The sequence below is a fragment of the Castor canadensis genome, chromosome 15, assembly GCF_047511655.1.
Source record: "Castor canadensis chromosome 15, mCasCan1.hap1v2, whole genome shotgun sequence".
Taxonomy (NCBI): domain Eukaryota; kingdom Metazoa; phylum Chordata; class Mammalia; order Rodentia; family Castoridae; genus Castor; species Castor canadensis.
The window spans coordinates 12,223,529-12,242,545 of record NC_133400.1 but is presented as its reverse complement, the minus strand read 5'-3'; the positions used below and the strand labels follow the sequence as shown (position 1 = coordinate 12,242,545).

The window sequence follows — 19,017 nt, the reverse complement described above, 5'->3', positions numbered from 1 at the left end:
ACTGTTTAATGGTATTTCATTCCAATTAGTGTTTCAGAATTCAGGAGGGAAAAAAGTTCAAACATGATCTTAATATAGATTGTAAGGCAGTGCATCAGCAATGAATGTGAAGGACAATAATTTCATAGGAAACAATCACAAACTTATCCACAAAACTGCTCAAAACAATGGCTAAGTGTCATATAAATAACCTTTTCAAGAAAAAGTATTTATATAGGTTCAGTAAGAATTTGCCCTCCTAAATAACCCAAAACAACAACAACAACAAAAGAATCTTCCCTCCTTATCAGGATATTCATGAACAAATCAAATTTACAGCCAAGGCCATACCCAAAACATTGCATATAAATTCAAGTCTCTCATTTCATTGGGTATGATAGCCATTAGTAAGAGGGAATGGTGGAGTGGTTCATAATGGTAGAGTACCTGCTGACCAAGTGTGAGGCCCTGAGTTCAAACCCCAGTGCCACCACAAAGTAAAAAAGAGAAAAGAAAGAATCATTCTATGTAAAATAAACAAAAAATAAAAATAAATTTAAAAAAGAAAAGAGGGGAGTGCTTCATATGTGCACAGGAAGTCTACAAATCCTTCCAAAAAACTATTTCCTAGCTTAGGGAATCCCAGCTTTACATGAAGCAGAGATATCATGTCCTAAAAAGTCAGAAACACTGACAAGCTTAGGGATCACAGGTAAGAGGCATATGGTTTTGCAGCTGAAACCTGGTAGAGGTGAAATGGATTATTCTTGGTTCCTAATACAAACTGCTAAGGACAATTAGAATACTGACACATGGCCAGGCGCTAGTGGCTCACTCCTGTAATCCCAACTACTCAGGAGGCAGAGATTAGGAGGATCGAGGTTCAAAGCCAGCCTGGGCAAATAGTTCCGCGAGACCCTATCTCAAAAAACCCTTCACAAAAATAGGGCTGGGGAGAAACTCAAGGTGAAGGCCCTGAGTTCAAGCCCCAAATACTGACATGTGGAACAATCAAATTTAGATTCTGAGGCTTCACAAAATCTCCAGGCAGAAGCTAACTCCAAAGGTTCTCTCTTGTTAACTATACAAGAAAAGTTTTGTGTATTAACCAACATCACCTATTTCACAAATATAAATAAAACCAACCAAAAAGACAAGACATTAAGTTAATAAACTGAACCAGAAAACTGCTGAATAAAACTTAGGTGGGCAGATCTGTATCTCTAAGTAAGGAATTATCCCCACATGGGAGGCTAAAAGGACAAAGCACTCAGTTCACTCTGCTTCTATTATGACCAGTATATCATTCACCATGTGGGGAAAAAACAAGAAGCCTGGAATGAAGTCTAGAGCCCTTTCTGTAAGTATCTAACCTCACATTTGCTATGCTACAAGGGGGTGAATATGATCAAAGCATATTATAAGCATGTGTAGAAATATCACAACAAAACCCCCCACTCTGTGCATTACACTGTATAAAAAATGTAGAAAAATGAAAAAGAGAGACTACTTGTGGCCCTGGAAGCTTAGGGGGTATTTTTCTTTCAAACCAGCTATGGCCTGGTGTGGTGGTACATGCCTATAATCCCAGCACTTGGGAGGTGAAGGCAGGACGATCCTGAGTTCATTATCAGTTTGGTTCACATAGACAGTTAACACACACACACACACACACACACACACACACACACACCCTGCTGTACACACACACACACACACACACACACACACACACACACACACACACACACACACACACACACACACACACACTCTGCTGTGTCCTGTCCCCCCCCCCAGTAGCCAATTCTGGACTCCCATGTAAAATTTAGCAGATGAAAGTACTTCTCTTAATGTTTTCATCTGTGAATCTTTTTCGAAATTCTCCTGTCCCCTTTTAAAAATCACATGATATAGTTTTTATTGGTACTAGGATTATAGTAATTCTTTGATGGTACTGAGGTTTGAACTCACACTTGTTAGACAGGCATTCTTCCGCCTGAGCCATGCCCTCAGCTTTTCTCTTTTTTTTTTTTTTTTTTGACAGTACTGACGAATTTGAATTCAGGGCTTCTTCATGCTTGTACTCTGCTTGTGCACCACCATGCCTGCATGGCCCCAATATTGAGAATTTTAGTCTTTTTTTTTTTTTTTGATGGTACTGGAGTTTGAACTCAGGGTCTCATACTTGCTAAGCAAGTGCTCTACCACTTGAGCCATTCCACCAGCCTAATTAATTCTCGACTATCACTTAGGAGTTTGTGAATTTATGTTACAGACTCTCTCACTGGATTACTCCCAGACCACACTCATTTCTTTGTATAGCCTACAAAATCCAGCATGGTGATTTACAGCAGTAGATGTCAGTAAGCGTTCAGCTGATTGTTGGACTGATACATCAGTTCCATATCCCTGTGACTCATATGTTCTCCTAAAACCTAATTTTAAAAGCCAAGTTGCTCTAGGCTATCATTAGCTTCTTCTGGAATACTTTCCAATATTGAGATGCTCTGAAAAAATATATTGCCCAGATAGCATTTGTACCTTTGCATTTCTTCAAGTTGTATATAATCTGTGTTATTCACTGCCTAAATTTCTGTGTTGATCTGGTTTGTTTCTTCAAACTGAAACTATATATACATACAATTTAAAAAGTCAAACAGTTCTATGTATCTTACTATGAAACCCAGTATTCCCTCTACCCTGCACCCCCATGACTCCCTGCAGGATAGCCTTTCAATTCATTCAACTGTTTCTTTAGTTTTTACCCTTTATTGCTAAACAACATTTTTAAAGCTAGCTTTCTTTCTTTCTTCTTTCTTCCTTCCTTCCCTCTCCCTCTCTCCCTCCCCCCCCCCCACACCTTTCTCTCTTTAGAGACAGGGTCTCCCTATGTATCCCAGGCTGGCCTCAAACTCTCCCTATGTATCCCAGGCTGGCCTCAAAGTCTAGAACCTTCTGCCTCAGCCCCCTGTGCCATGATTACAAAAGTATGCAAAGCTATTTCTTGGATTTCTTGGATACCATGTTTAAGCATTATGTATTGGCATTCCACAGAGGAAACTCCTCCAGTCTCCTCACCACACATAGGCACCACCTGGCCCTCATCTTCCCCACATGGTTCTATTTTGGTTGGATCATATTCTGCCTGTACATTATTTGCCTAGGTGAACATTATTTAAGCCATGTGTTTATGACACTTTTCTTGCACATTCTGTTTTTCCCAGAGTAGCTATCTCTTTATTTTTTCATTTGCTTGGTTTTCTATGTACTTATCAATAATCATCTCAAACTCTCCCTCAAATGTCTGAATCTTCTCTAAACACACTGAACACTGAAATACATTAGATAATTTTTTCATCTTCCTCTCCTTACAGCCAAGGCTCCTGAATCTCCAATATGGATTCTATGTCTGTCACAGTGAGCTTCCTGCACAACATTGTAACTCCCTTATTTCCTGGATTGAATTTAGTCCTCCTTCCTAGATAGGCTGAAGGTTTGCTTTCATACTAAGTGACAATTTGGGTTCAGAATTATAGGTTAGAAATAGTTTTCCTGAGACTTTTGGAGGTATTACTGCACTGTCATTTCATTTCCAGAACTGCTCCTCAGAAGTGTGATGCCATTCATATTCCTCATCCTCTGCATGTGACCTATGTTCTCTCTCTGTTTTGTTTTTGATTTTGGTGGTACTGGGGTTTGAACTCAGGGCTTCTGTGTTCTCTCTCTGGAAGCTTCTTGGTCTCCTCTGTATCACTTGTCTGCCTATATTCATTATAGCAGGTAGTTGGTGGGCCCATTCTACCTAGAAATATGTTTGTCTTCTCTGAGGAATAAATTTTCAGTTTTCTACTGGACTATAGGGAGGTCATTACCCTGATCTGCAAATGAGGAGTAGGAATCTGAGGATCCTAAAAGGACCATCAAACAAGACCCTGGTTTTTAATCGCACCTTCAAGTCCCTCCCAGAGGTACTGGATACCACTGATTCCTAAGCCACATGGGGGTTGTGCTGGTTCTGCAAGAGGCCTTCATGTTTTTCTGACTAAAGTTCAGGATTCAGCTTTCTGAGGACCTGTAAAATCAGCCACCACTAACCTATATGCTTTACAGATCCCAAATTTTATTGCCAATATTACTTCTTGTGCAGTTTTGCCTTTACAGAAAAGCTCTTATATGGACACTTGGCGGGGGAGGGGGGTCTGGGAGAGAGCGAATCAATGTTCAGTTCACTATCTCTTTGGCAGTCTTTTTTATTTATTTTTTTTGTGGTACTGGGGATTGAACTCAAGGCCTACCCTTGAGCCACTCCATCAGCCCTTTTTGGGTTTTTTCGAGATAGGATCTTGCGAACTATTTCCCCAGGCTGGCTTCAAACTACGATCCTCCTGATCTCTGCCTCCTGAGTAGCTAGGATTACAGACATGAGCCATCAGCACATGGTTTCCATTTCTTTCTTTAAAAAAAATCTCTTTGCTTTGTTTCTTTTGTATCACAGTCGAGTTTTTCATCAAAACATTCTAAGTCTCTATTCGATTCTTTCTCTAGGACCCAGCTCCAAGTGCTCACTTCTCTAAAGGTACAGGTTGGGCAGGCTCTTTCCTGCATTATTCCTTTCCATTGTCAGCTCCCAGGTAACTACACCCATTCTCACAGATTAAACACCACCTGGATGCTGAAGATTACCAGATTTCTAGCTCTGGCCCCAATCTCCTGAGCACCAGATGCACATCTGACTGCCCACATGACTTCTCCAGTCCACTCTCACACATAACCTCTGACTCTCCCAAACTAAGCTCACGATCTTCTTCCAGACTTTCATCAAAAAATATAGCACTACCACCTGCCCAGTTGCTGGGAAGCTGGACATCTAGAAATTGTCCAAGCTTTCTCTCTCTTCCTCAACTCCACATCCAAAGTATTAACAGCAAATCATGTTGCGTCTACCTCTAAAATACATTTTTAATCTATCCATTTTGCTCCACCTCCATTGACAGCACCCTCAGACTAGGCCACCAATCTCTCTAACCACTAGCAATTTCCAAATGGTCATTCTACTTCTACTCTGCCTCCTCCAGTCCTTCCTTCACATAATAGGTACAGTGATCCTCTTAAAATGTAAACCAGACCTTAACGCAGAGAAACTAAAGCAGATACCTTAAAAGCAACTGAGGCCAATAGGAAAAGGGGAACAGGAACTAGAGAAAAGGTTAGATCAAAAAGAATTAACCTAGAAGGTAACACCCACGCACAGGAAATCAATGTGAGTCAATGCCCTGTATAGCTATCCTTATCTCAACCAGCAAAAACCCTTGTTCCTTCCTATTATTGCTTACATTCTCTCTACAACAAAATTAGAAATAAGGGCAAAATAGTTTCTGCTGGGTATTGAGGGGGGGGAGAGGGAGGAGGAGGAGTGGGTGGTAAGGGAGGGAGTGGGGGCAGGGGGGAGAAATGAACCAAGCCTTGTATGCACATATGAATAATAAAAGAAAAAAAAATGTAAACCAGAGCACACACTTATTTCTTATTGCCCCCTAAAGTTTACCACTGGACTTGGAATACAATCCAAATTCTTTACTGTTATAACCTACCAGTCTCTGCCTACTATGGTCCTAATAATCCTACAATCTACATTTTTATTCTTTTCTTTTCGTTATTCAAAAATATTTTACTAATATATTTTAATTGACACATACTAATTGTACATATTTATGCATAATTTCAATGCATGTATACAATATGTAACAATCAAATTATGGTTACTAGTATATCTATCACCTTAGACATATGTAATTTCTTTGAGGAACATTAAAATTTTCTCTATTAATTATTTTGAAGTATTTATTAATTCTTGTCAATCATAGTTACTCTACTGTGCTATAAAACATCAGAAGTTATTCTTTCTATCCAACTACAACTCGAGAATGTACTCTAATTTTATACCACTCTCCTAGCACACTGTGTCCTAGCCACACTGGTCTTCCTTCACTTGTTCAAGTAACAAGTCACTTCTCATGACTGCTCCCTCACCAGGGAATGTCGCTCTTCTCACTGCTCTGGCCTGATGGCTCCTCCTCATTCTTTGGACCTCAGCTCCTCAGAGAGGCATTCCCAGTGCACTTCAACACATCTCCTAAAATCCTCTCTCCTTGCTCTCCCTGCTCCAACATCAAATTTGTTTACTCATTAGTATTTATCACAATTTTTAATTATTTAAGTTTTCTGTCCCACCAGGCTGTGAGTTCCATGAGGGAAAAGAATGTGTGAGCACTGTGCCTAACAGGGGCTTGATACATAGCAGCTGAATAAATGGATAAACATCCCTACTTCCAATCAGTTCTGAGTAGTACACCTAAGACTACTTTTCTTACAACAGAAGGTTAATCTTGTTATGAAATGCAAGGGTTTTCAGAAGCTTGGAAGAGAGCTAAAATACTTCAGAAATTTCTGCTTATAAATGAGAAACTAAAACTTCATGCCTAGGCTGAGGTTGTGGACGAATTAAATTACAGAATGTTTCAGACAGCTATAGGAAAAGAAAAATTCATATTCACCAATCCCTTTGTGAGGATCAGGAGGACAGGACACAAACTTTAGCACTTCTGCTCGCTTCTCTCTCAGACCCCAACGGTAGAGAATTTCTCCATAGCATTTCTTGAAGTCATCAAACTGTTGTGTGTTAGCAGGGTCCAGAAGCCTGGAAAAAATTCAGAAGATTTCCTGTCAGTTCCTTTAAGAAATAAACAAGCTTGGTACCAAGTGGCACTTACATTTTTCTTAAAGCAAGAGTCCTGATTTTGGAAACTCAAGTTCTGGAATTGCAGCTCTCTCCTGGGAAGGTTGTTACCTTTTATTTTTATCATGCTGGTCACGTTCCCGCTCACGAGGATCACTGTAGGTCAGACTCCCAAAGCGGAGTTCTTCTGGTGAAGATTCTCCCCAAGGTGAAGATACATGTTCTGCCTCTCTTCCCGCTGAAGAAAAGCAGATGAGAAAAGAAGATGCAATCAGAGAAGGCATGTGAAATATCTGAAAACTCTCACACATCTCACACCTCAGTGTGTCCAACTGATTGGAAGGAACACAATCTAAGCTGAACATTCTGAGAAATATAACTGAACAGATCTCTTGCCTACCTCTTTATACAGGTATTTATTACTAAAGGAAGCTAGTAACTAAACACACAAAATTAAGCAAATTATGCTATAGCAGTATAGAAGAATGTTATGCAGTAATTATAAAGACTTGTTAAAGGACCTAAGTGCTCATGTTAAAATTAAAAACAGAACACAAAACAACATAGCACATGCACACACACAGAGGAAGAAAATGTTCCTAGGTGAGGGCAATCAATAATTACTATTTTCTTCCCTAATACTTTTTGCTTCACTGGGCATGCACTACTTTTATATATAATTTTTTTTGACACTATGTTGCCTTGTCTGGCCTCAAACCTCTGGGGTCAAGGAATCCTTCCCACTGTCTCCCAAGTAGCTCAGACTATAGACATGAGCCATGTCCAGCTCATGTACTACTTCTATAACCCAGAAAATGAAGGCATTCAAGTGGCAGAAGCAGGAGGATCACAAGTTTGAGGCCACTCTGGTCTATAAGACCCTATCCCCCCAAAAAAAAGAAGGGAAAAAAAAAAGAAATTAAGATCATTTTTGGGAAAAAAAAAAGGTTAAATTGAGGAAACACAAAGACACCCGCTCACGAAACTTAGTGGAGTCAAGCCTAGCTTTATTTTTCTACAGTGAAAGCAGTCATGGAAAGAGGTAGGTGATAAGATGTGGTAGATGAGTGCAGAAAGGAGCATATGAAGGGGTAGGGAAAGGGCTGAGGATGCAGCTCACTGGTAGAGCACTTGCCTAAAAGTGCTTACAAAAGGACCGGGTTCCATCCCCAGCACTGCAGGGTGTGGTGAGAATAAGCGTGAGGGTTAGGTTTTTGGAAGTGAGTAATGTGAAGTTGCCAGTTCTCAAGGTTACAAGATGAAAAGCACTCCAACAAAGCACAAAAACCTTCCAGGAATTGGCCCATGCAACATGCAATAGTATTCTTATCACACCAAACAGAGAGAAATAAGAAGCAAAGAAAAGCATGGAGAATATGCATCAACTAAAGATTACATATCATCAACTTGCACACAGATTCTAGGGTACTGAAAGTCCAGTGCAGGCTGCATCATTTCCATACCAACCTATGTTCCAGCCACCAGAGCTGAGCCCTGGATCTGACATACTGGAGCAGGACCCAGAGGAGGTAAAGCTGGGCTAGAAGGTAGGAGGAACACACGTTGGCATCAGAACACCATTCCACATTAAGGAAAACTCATCAACATAAACCAGAAAACCACACACTTACATATCGACTGTGGGATACTACAAGATTAGAAGAACGGTTAGGAAAAGGCGCGAAGGGGTTTGGTATCCCCTGAGGCTGAGACTGGGCTTCAAACACGCTGCAGAGCATAGCCAAGGTCTGAACATCCCGGAGTTGGCAATAATGAGCCAACCTGAAAAAAACAGAGAGAGAAAACAAAACAAATCAAGAGGAGGGATGGAGGAAGGACAACAACTACGGTCACTGCCATGGGGTAGGGTAGAGGAGACCCCATCCTGTCTCAAACCCTGTCAGTAAACTGGGGTTTCTACAGAACCAGTGTCTGATGTACTGTGAATCTGGCTACATTTGTTTTGGAATAAAAAGCTATCTGAGTATTACAAATGACCTGGATACCAATTTGAAAGCTTCTGGCTGGTCTCTAGGCAGGAGCTCCAGCAAGAATGCAACTTCTCCAGAAACTAAGCAGACTAACCTAACACCTGAAAGAGGTGTTCCATGCTCTTTCAGTCTTCCCAGTTCTAAGGAAGAATCTTACTGCTTTTTGGGTCGTTGATATACCTAAAGCTATAGGAAGTGCTAAAGAACACTGTGCCATCACACTATGGTGGATAGGTCATTGAAGCAGAATTATGAATATGAGCTACCACATAAGAACAAGTACTACTTTTTTAGGTACTCCCACCCCTTTTGTCTTTCAGAACAGTTATGCAAGAGACTTTGCCCTTGTGATGGAATACCGATGCCTTCCTATCATTCAGTGTCTAATCTTTTTACGTGTTCTCACACTGATTATCTTATTGAAGTCCTATGTAAAGTAGGTACAACAAGCACTATAATCCCTGTATTAAGGATGAGACAATGGAAGCACAAGAAGGTATCCCAGGTCTGGCTTCAACAAGTAAGGAAAGCAAACTTCACCCTGAAGGAAGTGGAACTCCCTGTCCAGGCCCTGAGCCCCAGTGTGATGGAGACTCAGTGATACTACTTGGTGGTAAATCATTGTGTATAATTCTAGCTTGCCAGATTTCAGTGTAATATATTGAACACAAATTCAATGTTTTTTTCATGCCTAACAGTGAAAGCATCCTGGTGTTGACAGAACATCAACACCAACAAACAATTCTCTATTCATGGGGCCAAATCCCAAGTAGAAACTTGCCATTCCAGAGCTCAAAGGCCTGTGGTGAGGCTGATGTGATTTACAGATTTAAGCAAGACTCTCAGAAACACATATGAGTCTTCAGGGTCTCAAATCTTGTTCTAAGTGACAAATGTTGTATAATTCCTTTTGCTGGAATTGGTTTGTTCTGCACAGAGGTTATTTCAGTGCTAAAAGGAAAGGGCCTACGTCTTTCCATCATTCCCCTGACCTCTGCACCTTTCTCTAAGGCAGTAATATTAAAGTGTTTACAGACCTAAAGTTGACATCACTCATTTTCCTCACTTTTAGCTCCCAAAACCTACAGGGACTCCAGCAGCTGTCGCCCAAATGGATGTCGAGCCCAAGGTGTTTCCAAATCTGGGTCAGACTTCGGACCAAGGCAAAGATCCGTAGCCACTGTAGCCAGCGACCAAACCTGAACAGATCAAAAAGAGACAAACTCAAATTGGTGAGGACAGAAACCATGAAGGAATCTCACTTATCCTCCATCTCTCTGACGGCAGCAAAAACTGGGAGCTTCTTGATGTACAGAATTTTAGGACTCATTCAGCCTTACTAAATCAGAAGTTGCATTTTAAAAAGATCCTTGGAGCCAGGTGTTAGTGGCTCACACTGTAATCCTAGCTATTGGAAAGACAGAGATCAAGAGGATTGCAGTTCAAGGCCTCATTGGGCAAACAGTTTGGAGACTATCTTGAAAAAACACAACACAAAACAGGGCTGGCAGAGTGATTCGAGCAGTAAGAGCACTTGCCTGGCAAGTGTGAGGTCCTGAGTTTCAATCCTGGTGCCACCAAAAAAATAAATAAATAAAAGATCCTTGGGGGAACTTGTGTGCTGTATGCCCTATAAAGTTTGAGACACTAACACTAAAATTTTCATTAAGGTTTACTCCAGAGGCACCTGTACACCCATGTTTATTGCAGCACTATTCACAATAGCCAAGCTATGGAAACAACCAAGATGCCCCACTACTGACAAATGGATCAAGAAAATGTGGTATCTATACACAATGGAATTTTATGCAGCCATGAAGAGAACGAAATGTTATCATTCGCTGGTAAGCAGATGGAATTGGAGAACATCCCAAATCGTATGTTCTCCCTCATATGCGGACATTACATCAAGGGCAAACACAACAAGGGGATTGAACTTTGATCACAAGATAAAGTGAGGGCACACAAGGGAGGTATGAGGATGGTAAGACACCTAAAAAACTAGAGAGCATTTGTTGCCCTCAATGCAGAGAAACTAAAGCAGAAACTTTAAAGCAACTGAGGCCAATAGGAGAAGGGGACCAGGAACTAGAGAAAAGGTTAGATCAAAAAGAATTAACCTAGAAGGTAACATACATCCACAGGAAATCAATGTGAGTCAACTCCCTGTATAGCTATTCTTATCTCAACTAGCAAAAACCCTTGGCCCTTCCTATTATTGCTTATACTCTCTCTACAACAAAATTAGAGATAAGGGCAAAATAGTTTCTGCCAGGTAGCAAGGGGGTAGGGGGGGAGAGGGAGGGGGCAGGGGGTAAGGGAGGGGGTGGGGGCAGGGGGGAGAAATGACCCAAACATTGTATGCACATATGAATAAAAAAAAAAAAGAGAGAAAAAAACAACCAAAACCCCTTTCATTAATAAGCTGGGTGTGGGCTTGGGAGGAGGGGGGTACGGCTCAAATGCTCAAGAGCACTTGCCTAGTAAGTACGAGGCCTTCAGTTCAAACCCCAGTACTGCCAAGATAATAATAAAAGCCAGGCATAGGTAGAGTTAGGAGGATAGTGAATTTAAGGTCAACCTGGACCATATAGTGAGACCTTGCCTCAAGAAACAAACAAAAACCATTATTAGTCAAACTTTAGAGAAATGACACAGTGCAGCAATTGCACGGGGCCATTTATTAAACATCAATACATGACTTTTTCTACTGCTTCATTAGGGAGTTGGGTTGGCAGGGAGCAAAGAGCATTTTGGGTTCTTTATCCAAATCAGGAAAAACTTTCCTGTACCATGTTTAAGACCTGTCTTTTATCCAAATCATGAGAATCATTTTTGTCTTCTTTACAAAAGTTTTAGTACATTCTCTGAAGCTAAAGACTAGGCCAAGACTAAATAGATTTGGCTTTCTTTTTGTTGACCATGAATCTGAGGAACACCTCCAAACTTGGAATCATCAGCAGAAGGTACTGCATAAAGTGTCCGTTCAATCCAAGGCGTGTGCTAATATGCACGGCATCATGAACAAAGTCCCCAGCCCTTGGGTGCCTTTACAATGTAACACTACTTTTAGAAAATCATTGCATGCCCCATCACCTAGCTCAAAAGGAAGACCTGAACTTTGAATCAAGGAGCTTATAACTTACAAAGGAAGGATAAACAAATAAAAATGCTGAAAATCAATGAAATTATGTGGTACCAACATAGTTGAAAACCACACACAGGAATTGTTTAAAAGGAGAAACATGAAGTTTACATTCACCTTTATAATCAGTGACACAGTCAAATGGCTGCTGAAAGAAGTCAGTGACTTTCTGGGATAAAATAGGAGGTTTTCTACATAAAGTAGAACAATGAAATCTCTTGTAACTGTTTGAAGTGGAGCGGGGAGGTGGCCAAGATGGAGAGATGGTGGGGGCGATCCAACCAACGTACAATCAATGTAAACCTATTCAGAATTGTCACAATGAATCCACCCGCCCCCCAAACAAATTTATCCTAATTTTAAAATTAAAAAAAAAAAAAAGAGGCTTTCTACCCTGGCTAACAACTTAGCCATACTATTTCACTATTTCCTCACTTCATAATATATCTTTCCTAAATGTCTTCAACAGAAAGAGTAACACATATATCTTTGACAGGGGCACAGCAAACAACAAAAAATTCCTCAAACACTGCTACTGATGTCACTTCTCTGTCCCTTTAAACAGTATTATGTCACAAATGGTAATTACAAGAATAATTGTACAATTACCACATGGTAGGCATTTTCCATCTATCAGAAACAGTAATGAGGCTTTACAGATATGAACCTCAATGGGTTCATAATGAATTTAGAACAGAAGTATTGTTCCATTTTACTAAGGAATTTGAGGTTCAGAAAAATTGGGTAGCTCTCTCAGGATCACACAACAAAAAAGTGATGGAGCCCAGAGTTAAGTCAGGTCTGTCTAAAGACAAGAGTCTCCCTCAGACATGAATGACTAAGATAACTCCACCCAACTGGCCTTCCCTTCCAAGTCATCTCTACCAAAAAAAAAAAAGTACTAACAACTTAAAGAAAAATTAACAAGTAATTTTTGCTCAGAGAATGGTTTTTCTTGGGTTGGCTTCAGTATTGCATTCACCAGTCTTCTTACCAAGCTTATGAGGAAATTGTTCTTTGGGTTCTCATTTTATAACCATACTCAAAAGTCAAAAGTGGAGTGACTGAGATAACTTGCCTGGGGTTACTCCGCTAGAAAGCTGAGTTGGACCCAGGCCTCCAGCTATAGATTACACAGTTTCTATTACCTCATGTTGCCTTCTCGGTGTTCATAAAATCTTGGTTGCTGGGGCCTTAGAGAAATAAGACTAAACCCATGATTAAATTTCTCCTAAAAAAGTTTCAGGCAGAGACTTAACAGTGTTTATTAGACTATAAATGGAAATCTTAGGAATTTTTTTAAATCAGATAAAAATCAAGGAAAGACCTGAGTTTTGATTTGTTTGGACCGTTATAAGGAAAAACACTGAGCTGACAGGACAGCCACTAGTAATTTCCATTGCTTATCCTAACCTGCACACTAAAGAATCAGGGTGCAATATAGACAGAAAGTAGATTAGTGATTGTGTACAGCTGGGAGTCGGAGGAAGGAATTGAGAAATGATAGCTAAGGTGAATGGGGTTTCTTCTTGGGGTAATAAAAAAAGTTCTAAAACTGTGGTTACGGTTGTGCAACTCTGAATACACTAAAACTCCCTGAATGGTATATTAACCGAGTAAGTTGCATGGTATGCTTAAATAAACACATGGTTGTTTAAAAAAACAACATAGAGGGGCTGGTAGAGTGGCTCAAGAGGTAGAGCGCATGCCTAGCAAGCCTAGCAAGTGTGAGGCCCTGAGTTCAAACCCCAGTACTTCCCCCCAAATAAACTTAAAAACAACATAAAAGCAGTTTGCTTTAATACACTGATGTGTTCCTGAAAAGATGAAGGAAATTTACATTTTTATAAGATTAAATAATATTTTTAATTGAACTCTATGTAAAGAAACACTTTGTAAACCTTTTATGAAATGAAGTTTTGTTTTGTTTTGTTTTTTTGTGGTGCTGGAATTTGAACTCAGGGTCTCACACTTGCTAGGCAGGTGTTCTGCCACTTGAGCCACTCCACCAGCCTAAAATGAAGCACTTTTAAAAATTAAAAAAAAGGAAAAAAGGAATTGAGGGTACAAATGGCAAAGACATTCACTATAAAATGAAAACAACTCACTGTTAAAAGAAAAATCCAGAATTCAACCAACAGGGATTTACAATACCTGGACAAGATCCTTTCTTCCAACAAGCATGGCTGAAGTAGCATTCTTCTGACATGTTTCCTGAATATCATTCACATTCAATCTGGAATTTTTAAAAAAGAATTAAAAAAGCTTTCCAGTCTAATTTCCTAAATTAATGCTTCCTGCTTTAACAGACTAGGAACTTCCTCTTTGGTTTCACTAAAACCGTCACTTTGTGTTGGCATCAAGTTCCTTTCTATCTGACAGGGAGGAAAGGATTGACTGGAGTTGATGTTAACAGGGGTGTAGGTTCCTGCCTAGGGAAGGTAAAATCGCTCACAGCCTTGAGGTCAGAAGAGGAAACCATACTTAAACACTAATTTGCCAACCTGCTTTTCTGTGTAGTTCCTAGGGCTTAAGGGATTTGAATATGTGCAACACTGATTTATACAAAAAGAGTATCACACTGTGTATGTATTATAAAAGAAATACTTTCTGTTACGTGTTCAAGTTCAGGAAGAAGTAAGGAAACCACAGGTTGGCCTCTGCGTACTGGTCACTTACCTCCCACTTCTCTTCAGCTAAAGTAGCTCTACTTTTATCTGCAGATAAAAGGAGGCAGAATTCCAGGATGTTCCCCAAAACGCCTGCCTCCTGCAATACACACTCCCTATGAATACAGGTGGGGTATTGCTTCCATGATTATGTTATTTACCAGTTGACTTGAGTCTGTCAAAAAGCAGACTATCCTGGATGGCCCCAATCTAATCAGGCAGAGCCTTTAAAGACAGGTCTGTTAGCCACCATGCCTGTGTGTAAGATTCACAGACATGTTCTATAGCTGAAAGGGTCTGAATTCTGTTAACAACCAAAAAAGCTTGGAAGAAGACCCTGAGTACTGGAAGAAACCACTGTGGGGCCAGCACATGATTTTAGCCTATGAGACCCTGGGCAAGGACCTAGAGACGCCACGCCCAGACTCTGAACCTATGGAAATTGCAAGCTAATAAACGTATGCTCTCTGAAGCTGCTAAATTTGTGGTAATTTGTAATGCAGCAATGAAACAGTAATACATTAAGCTTCTCCTCAAATTGCTTTTGAAGAAAAGGTTCTAAAACTTAGGGAAGGGGGAGAAATGACCCAAGCCTTGTATGCACATATGAATAATAAAATAAAAAATAAATAAAACTTAGGGAAAAAAAAAAGATTTACAACCCTAAGTGTAAGTGCAGCATACTTGAAATTCTGAACTTACATATACAGTTCTCCCAGTGATTTGTGAACAGGAAGAAGGCACGAAACATCCTGTATGATGACTTTCCCAGCAGCCTTGATAGGTCGATTGCCAGAGTCAGATCCCTCGCGCTTACTTTTCCACCTCCTTGATTTCTGGGGGAGATGGCAAGATATAACTAATGGGGACTTTGAAGAATAGAAACCTACAGTTGCAGAGCACATCATATTTGGGTCATTGGTAAATTGCAGAGACTTTAAATTACATCATGCCCACAATTACATGAATCAGCATCTGTAGGAAATAAAAGGATGACAAAGGGCACTGAGCTCTTGATCCAAAATCCTACTAGGAAAATAGGCACCTGAAGCAGGGCTGCCTACATTCTACAGGTGCTCAAAATTGATACCAGGAAGCCAGAATTAATTAATTAGTTTTAAAACAGCAGATAAAGAAGTTAGTAAAGACCCCAAAATTGTGAGAGAAGAACAAATTTTAAGGTTGAGTTCAGCACTAGGTTCAAAGTTCTTGCCTGAAACAATTCAAAGTTTTTTCTTCTCAGACAGTTTTAACAGGGTTTGCTCAATTTTTATTCAGACACAGCAGTGTAGGTGGGCTCTGCAAACACTAATCTATGGAGAAAGAGAAACCTGGCATCTTAAAGAGAGTTACCCTGTTTCTCTAGAAGAACTGAGTTATTTCTAAGAATCATCATTTTAGAAGGTCAAAAATATTTAAGTTGGGGGATTTGGGTAATGGACAAGGGAGATCTTAAGCAAGTGTCCCAATTTCCCAAATCTGTCACTGTAAGTGGCTATCTATGTGAGGAGCTTGTACATGTGGAATGGGAAATATCCTGGAAAATGAGAATTATTAGAGTGTAGCCCCATCTGCTATCTTCGAAATGACAGCCAGTCAAGGGAGTAATATTCTATTTTATTTCCAGAAGTTAAAAAAGAGGTCACCAAAGTGACTCAACTTAGGAAGGGAGTGACACATTTATTAACAAAGGAGCATAAGGAGCAAGTGAAAAGGGTCTGTGATTTGGAATGAGAAAACCAAGGTCTTAACTTCCACACATACTGACTCAAAATGACCCTGGGAAAGTTAATTATTTGCAGTGGATTTAATATCATGTCACTCTTTCTTTGCTCATTGGTAACTCATAGCTAATGGTGAACTCTACTGTCTAATCTCATGAGGTCAATAAGGGTACAATGAAAAAATATGGGTACAAACTGTGTAAACTGAAATGTGCAACCTAAAAATATAATTATCAATGTATATAAACTCTCAGGAATTTTAAGCTAGCTCATTATTCAGATTACTCACCAATTAATTTTCCACAAGTGATTTGTATATAATCCCCTGTCATTAATTAGTGTAGGTCTAAATCCAGGCATTTCTGACCACAATGTCTCACCTAATCCCCAAAGGTACCTCATGCATATAACTTCCTATAAGATAAGTATGTGTCATGGAAACTACTAAATCCATGACGCCTGGACTTAGTTCCAGGCAGGTAAGTGAAGTTTAGCTGAAGCATCTATAAAGTGTTTGTCATCAATTTGTATCAAATTTGGAACCTTGACCCATTTGATTTTAACAAGCAGTTCCATTACTACGTACTACATATCCACACAATGATATAAGTGGAAGCTCAGTCTACTACTAGGGGGAGGTAATCCTTCAATTCTCTCCATGCACTGATTTTCTTTTCTTCTGAGGCAGGGCCTCACTACAGATAGCCCAGACACTAGCCTCAGACTTGCTCCGTAGCCCAGGTTGGCCTCAAAACTCACCACCCTCCAACTTCAGCTTTCCGAGTGCTGGGATTATATCTTGGTTTTTTTTCTAAAGAAGAATTATGTGCATACTCACAAAAATACTATCCTTTATCCACAAATATTCTGACTTGGGTGAAAGTAAGGGGAGGACATGTTAAAGAGTAAACAATCTGTCAAAATGGGCTGGAGCCAGGCAGGATTAACTGATAAAAGACAGATGTAGTCACACATGCACTCAGTACTATGCATGACCTATTGTAGGGAGGGTAGTTCAATGTATAACTACCCTGCAGTAACAGGGCAAGGTGCTGGCAACAACACACACATAGGTCCCACACAATTGACCATCTCAAATGAGATTTAGGGTACCGGATTTAAAAAAAGCAAATCTACGTCTCCACATGGAATAGATTATGACCCATCTAATTTGGTTTTCTGGGTTGGTTGAAATCTTCTAAAGTACTGTTCTAGGAAGTCACTGTGGCTCCTTATTACAAAGAGAAAATGAAAGCACTTAAATGATTGAGCAACTCCTAGTAGCTCTTTTAACTATACATTTAAAACAAATGTAAGCATCATGAAGTATGGGGTCTACTAGTTTTTAGAACACAATGAAAATAGCCACAATTTCCTGACTTTTAAAAGAGAAACCTAACAAAAAGCATATTATTCATTACATGAAGGTTTAGGTGCCAGAACTGACTCATTTGCAAGTAGACTAGTTCATTTGGAAATTGACAATGAAACAAGTCCAAGTGTACAAACGTTTAGCTTAGGATTTAAAGTCTTGCCTGTTGTTATTACAACCATGTTACCCTGTTATGGACTGCTCCCTCTGAGCTGGCATGTGCCTCACTGCAGCTTTGTGGCATAGGAGGTATCATCTCCGTTTTTGTAAGACAGGATGTGAAACTTACTCAAGGTCACAGTCACAGAGCTCAGACTTGAATAGATTTGTTAAGATGATACACCCATTCTTGTTAACTTGCTTTTCAGTACTGTATATAATTTTAGATTAACAAGGGAAAAATTAAGTCCTAAGCTACTTGTGAACATATAATTTGGTTCATTTTTAAACAAATCCATCTGCACATAAGAAGATTAACATTTGATTCTAGTGATGCCTATCCCAAACCATCTTTCTACAATTATTCACTTTTTCAGTCACTTTCTGCCAAGTATGAAGATTGTGTACTGCTAAGTCAGGGTAGTTTGCTGAAGATCGGCAGAGCTGGAGCTCCTACAGCCACATGGCTTTTCCTAGGGCAAGTCAACTTTAGACAACACTGTGCTTCGGGCTGGGTTTGAGAATGTGTGCCTCACCGTGTGTGTTTAACCTCCTTTGGTGGATTTGTTAAGATTAGGCACATTCACATAGAAGAAAACTTAAGTCTTAAGAGATGTCTTAAGACTCTTCCCCTATTTGCAGTTGTACTAGTCAGTAGAAACAAGCCAGTGTAAACTGTTAAAAAATACTAGATGAAAATGTGAAGACAGTGGTCTTTAATTTTGCAATTATCCTTCAATGGATTATAGAAACCAGTCTATATTTCCTAGGACTTCTTAAGATACCATGCTTCTAGAAGTTTCTGTCTGATATGTATTAAATGTCTAGGAGATGCCTTATGAAACCTCACTCAGTTGCCTTTGAGCCTACATCAGAAAGGTTCTGCAACATAGGGTCACCCTAACTCTAGCTGCCACCAAAAATCAAACTGTAAAAGCAATTATGAAGCAGCACTAGTAGGGTTTTTCGGTTTTTTTAGCTCAGCAAGAAATAACTATAAAACATGTCAAAAAGCCTTTAAGGGCTACAAAATAGTTTTGGTTTTTATTGTTGCTGCTGTTGTTTTAATTGTTGGTTGGTGGTTTTAAATATGAAATACCTCCCTATTAGGTTACAGGAGTCACTCAGTAATCCTATCTTATGGTCAATTATCCTGAAGATTCAAATATAACAAAAGTACCTAATGAAGATATTCTAAATCTCAAATCAGATGTTAGCTGGAGCCTTAGGTCAATTTTG

At 39.7% G+C, this 19,017-nt stretch overlaps 1 protein-coding gene across 5 annotated transcripts in view; it reads right to left on the bottom strand.

The window, feature by feature from the left end:
• Wdr59 (WD repeat domain 59) overlaps positions 1–19,017 on the bottom strand; it is a 104,509-nt gene that overhangs the window by 10,050 nt on the left and 75,442 nt on the right. For all 5 annotated transcript variants that reach the window (XM_074055652.1, XM_074055654.1, XM_074055653.1 and 2 more), the window contains 7 exons: positions 15,226–15,359; positions 14,009–14,090; positions 9,796–9,908; positions 8,350–8,500; positions 8,186–8,258; positions 6,830–6,956; positions 6,537–6,679 (listed from right to left, as the gene is read on the bottom strand). In XM_074055652.1, the coding sequence (XP_073911753.1) occupies positions 6,537–6,679; positions 6,830–6,956; positions 8,186–8,258; positions 8,350–8,500; positions 9,796–9,908; positions 14,009–14,090; positions 15,226–15,359 (823 nt within the window). The remainder of the gene's footprint in view (positions 1–6,536; positions 6,680–6,829; positions 6,957–8,185; positions 8,259–8,349; positions 8,501–9,795; positions 9,909–14,008; positions 14,091–15,225; positions 15,360–19,017) is intronic.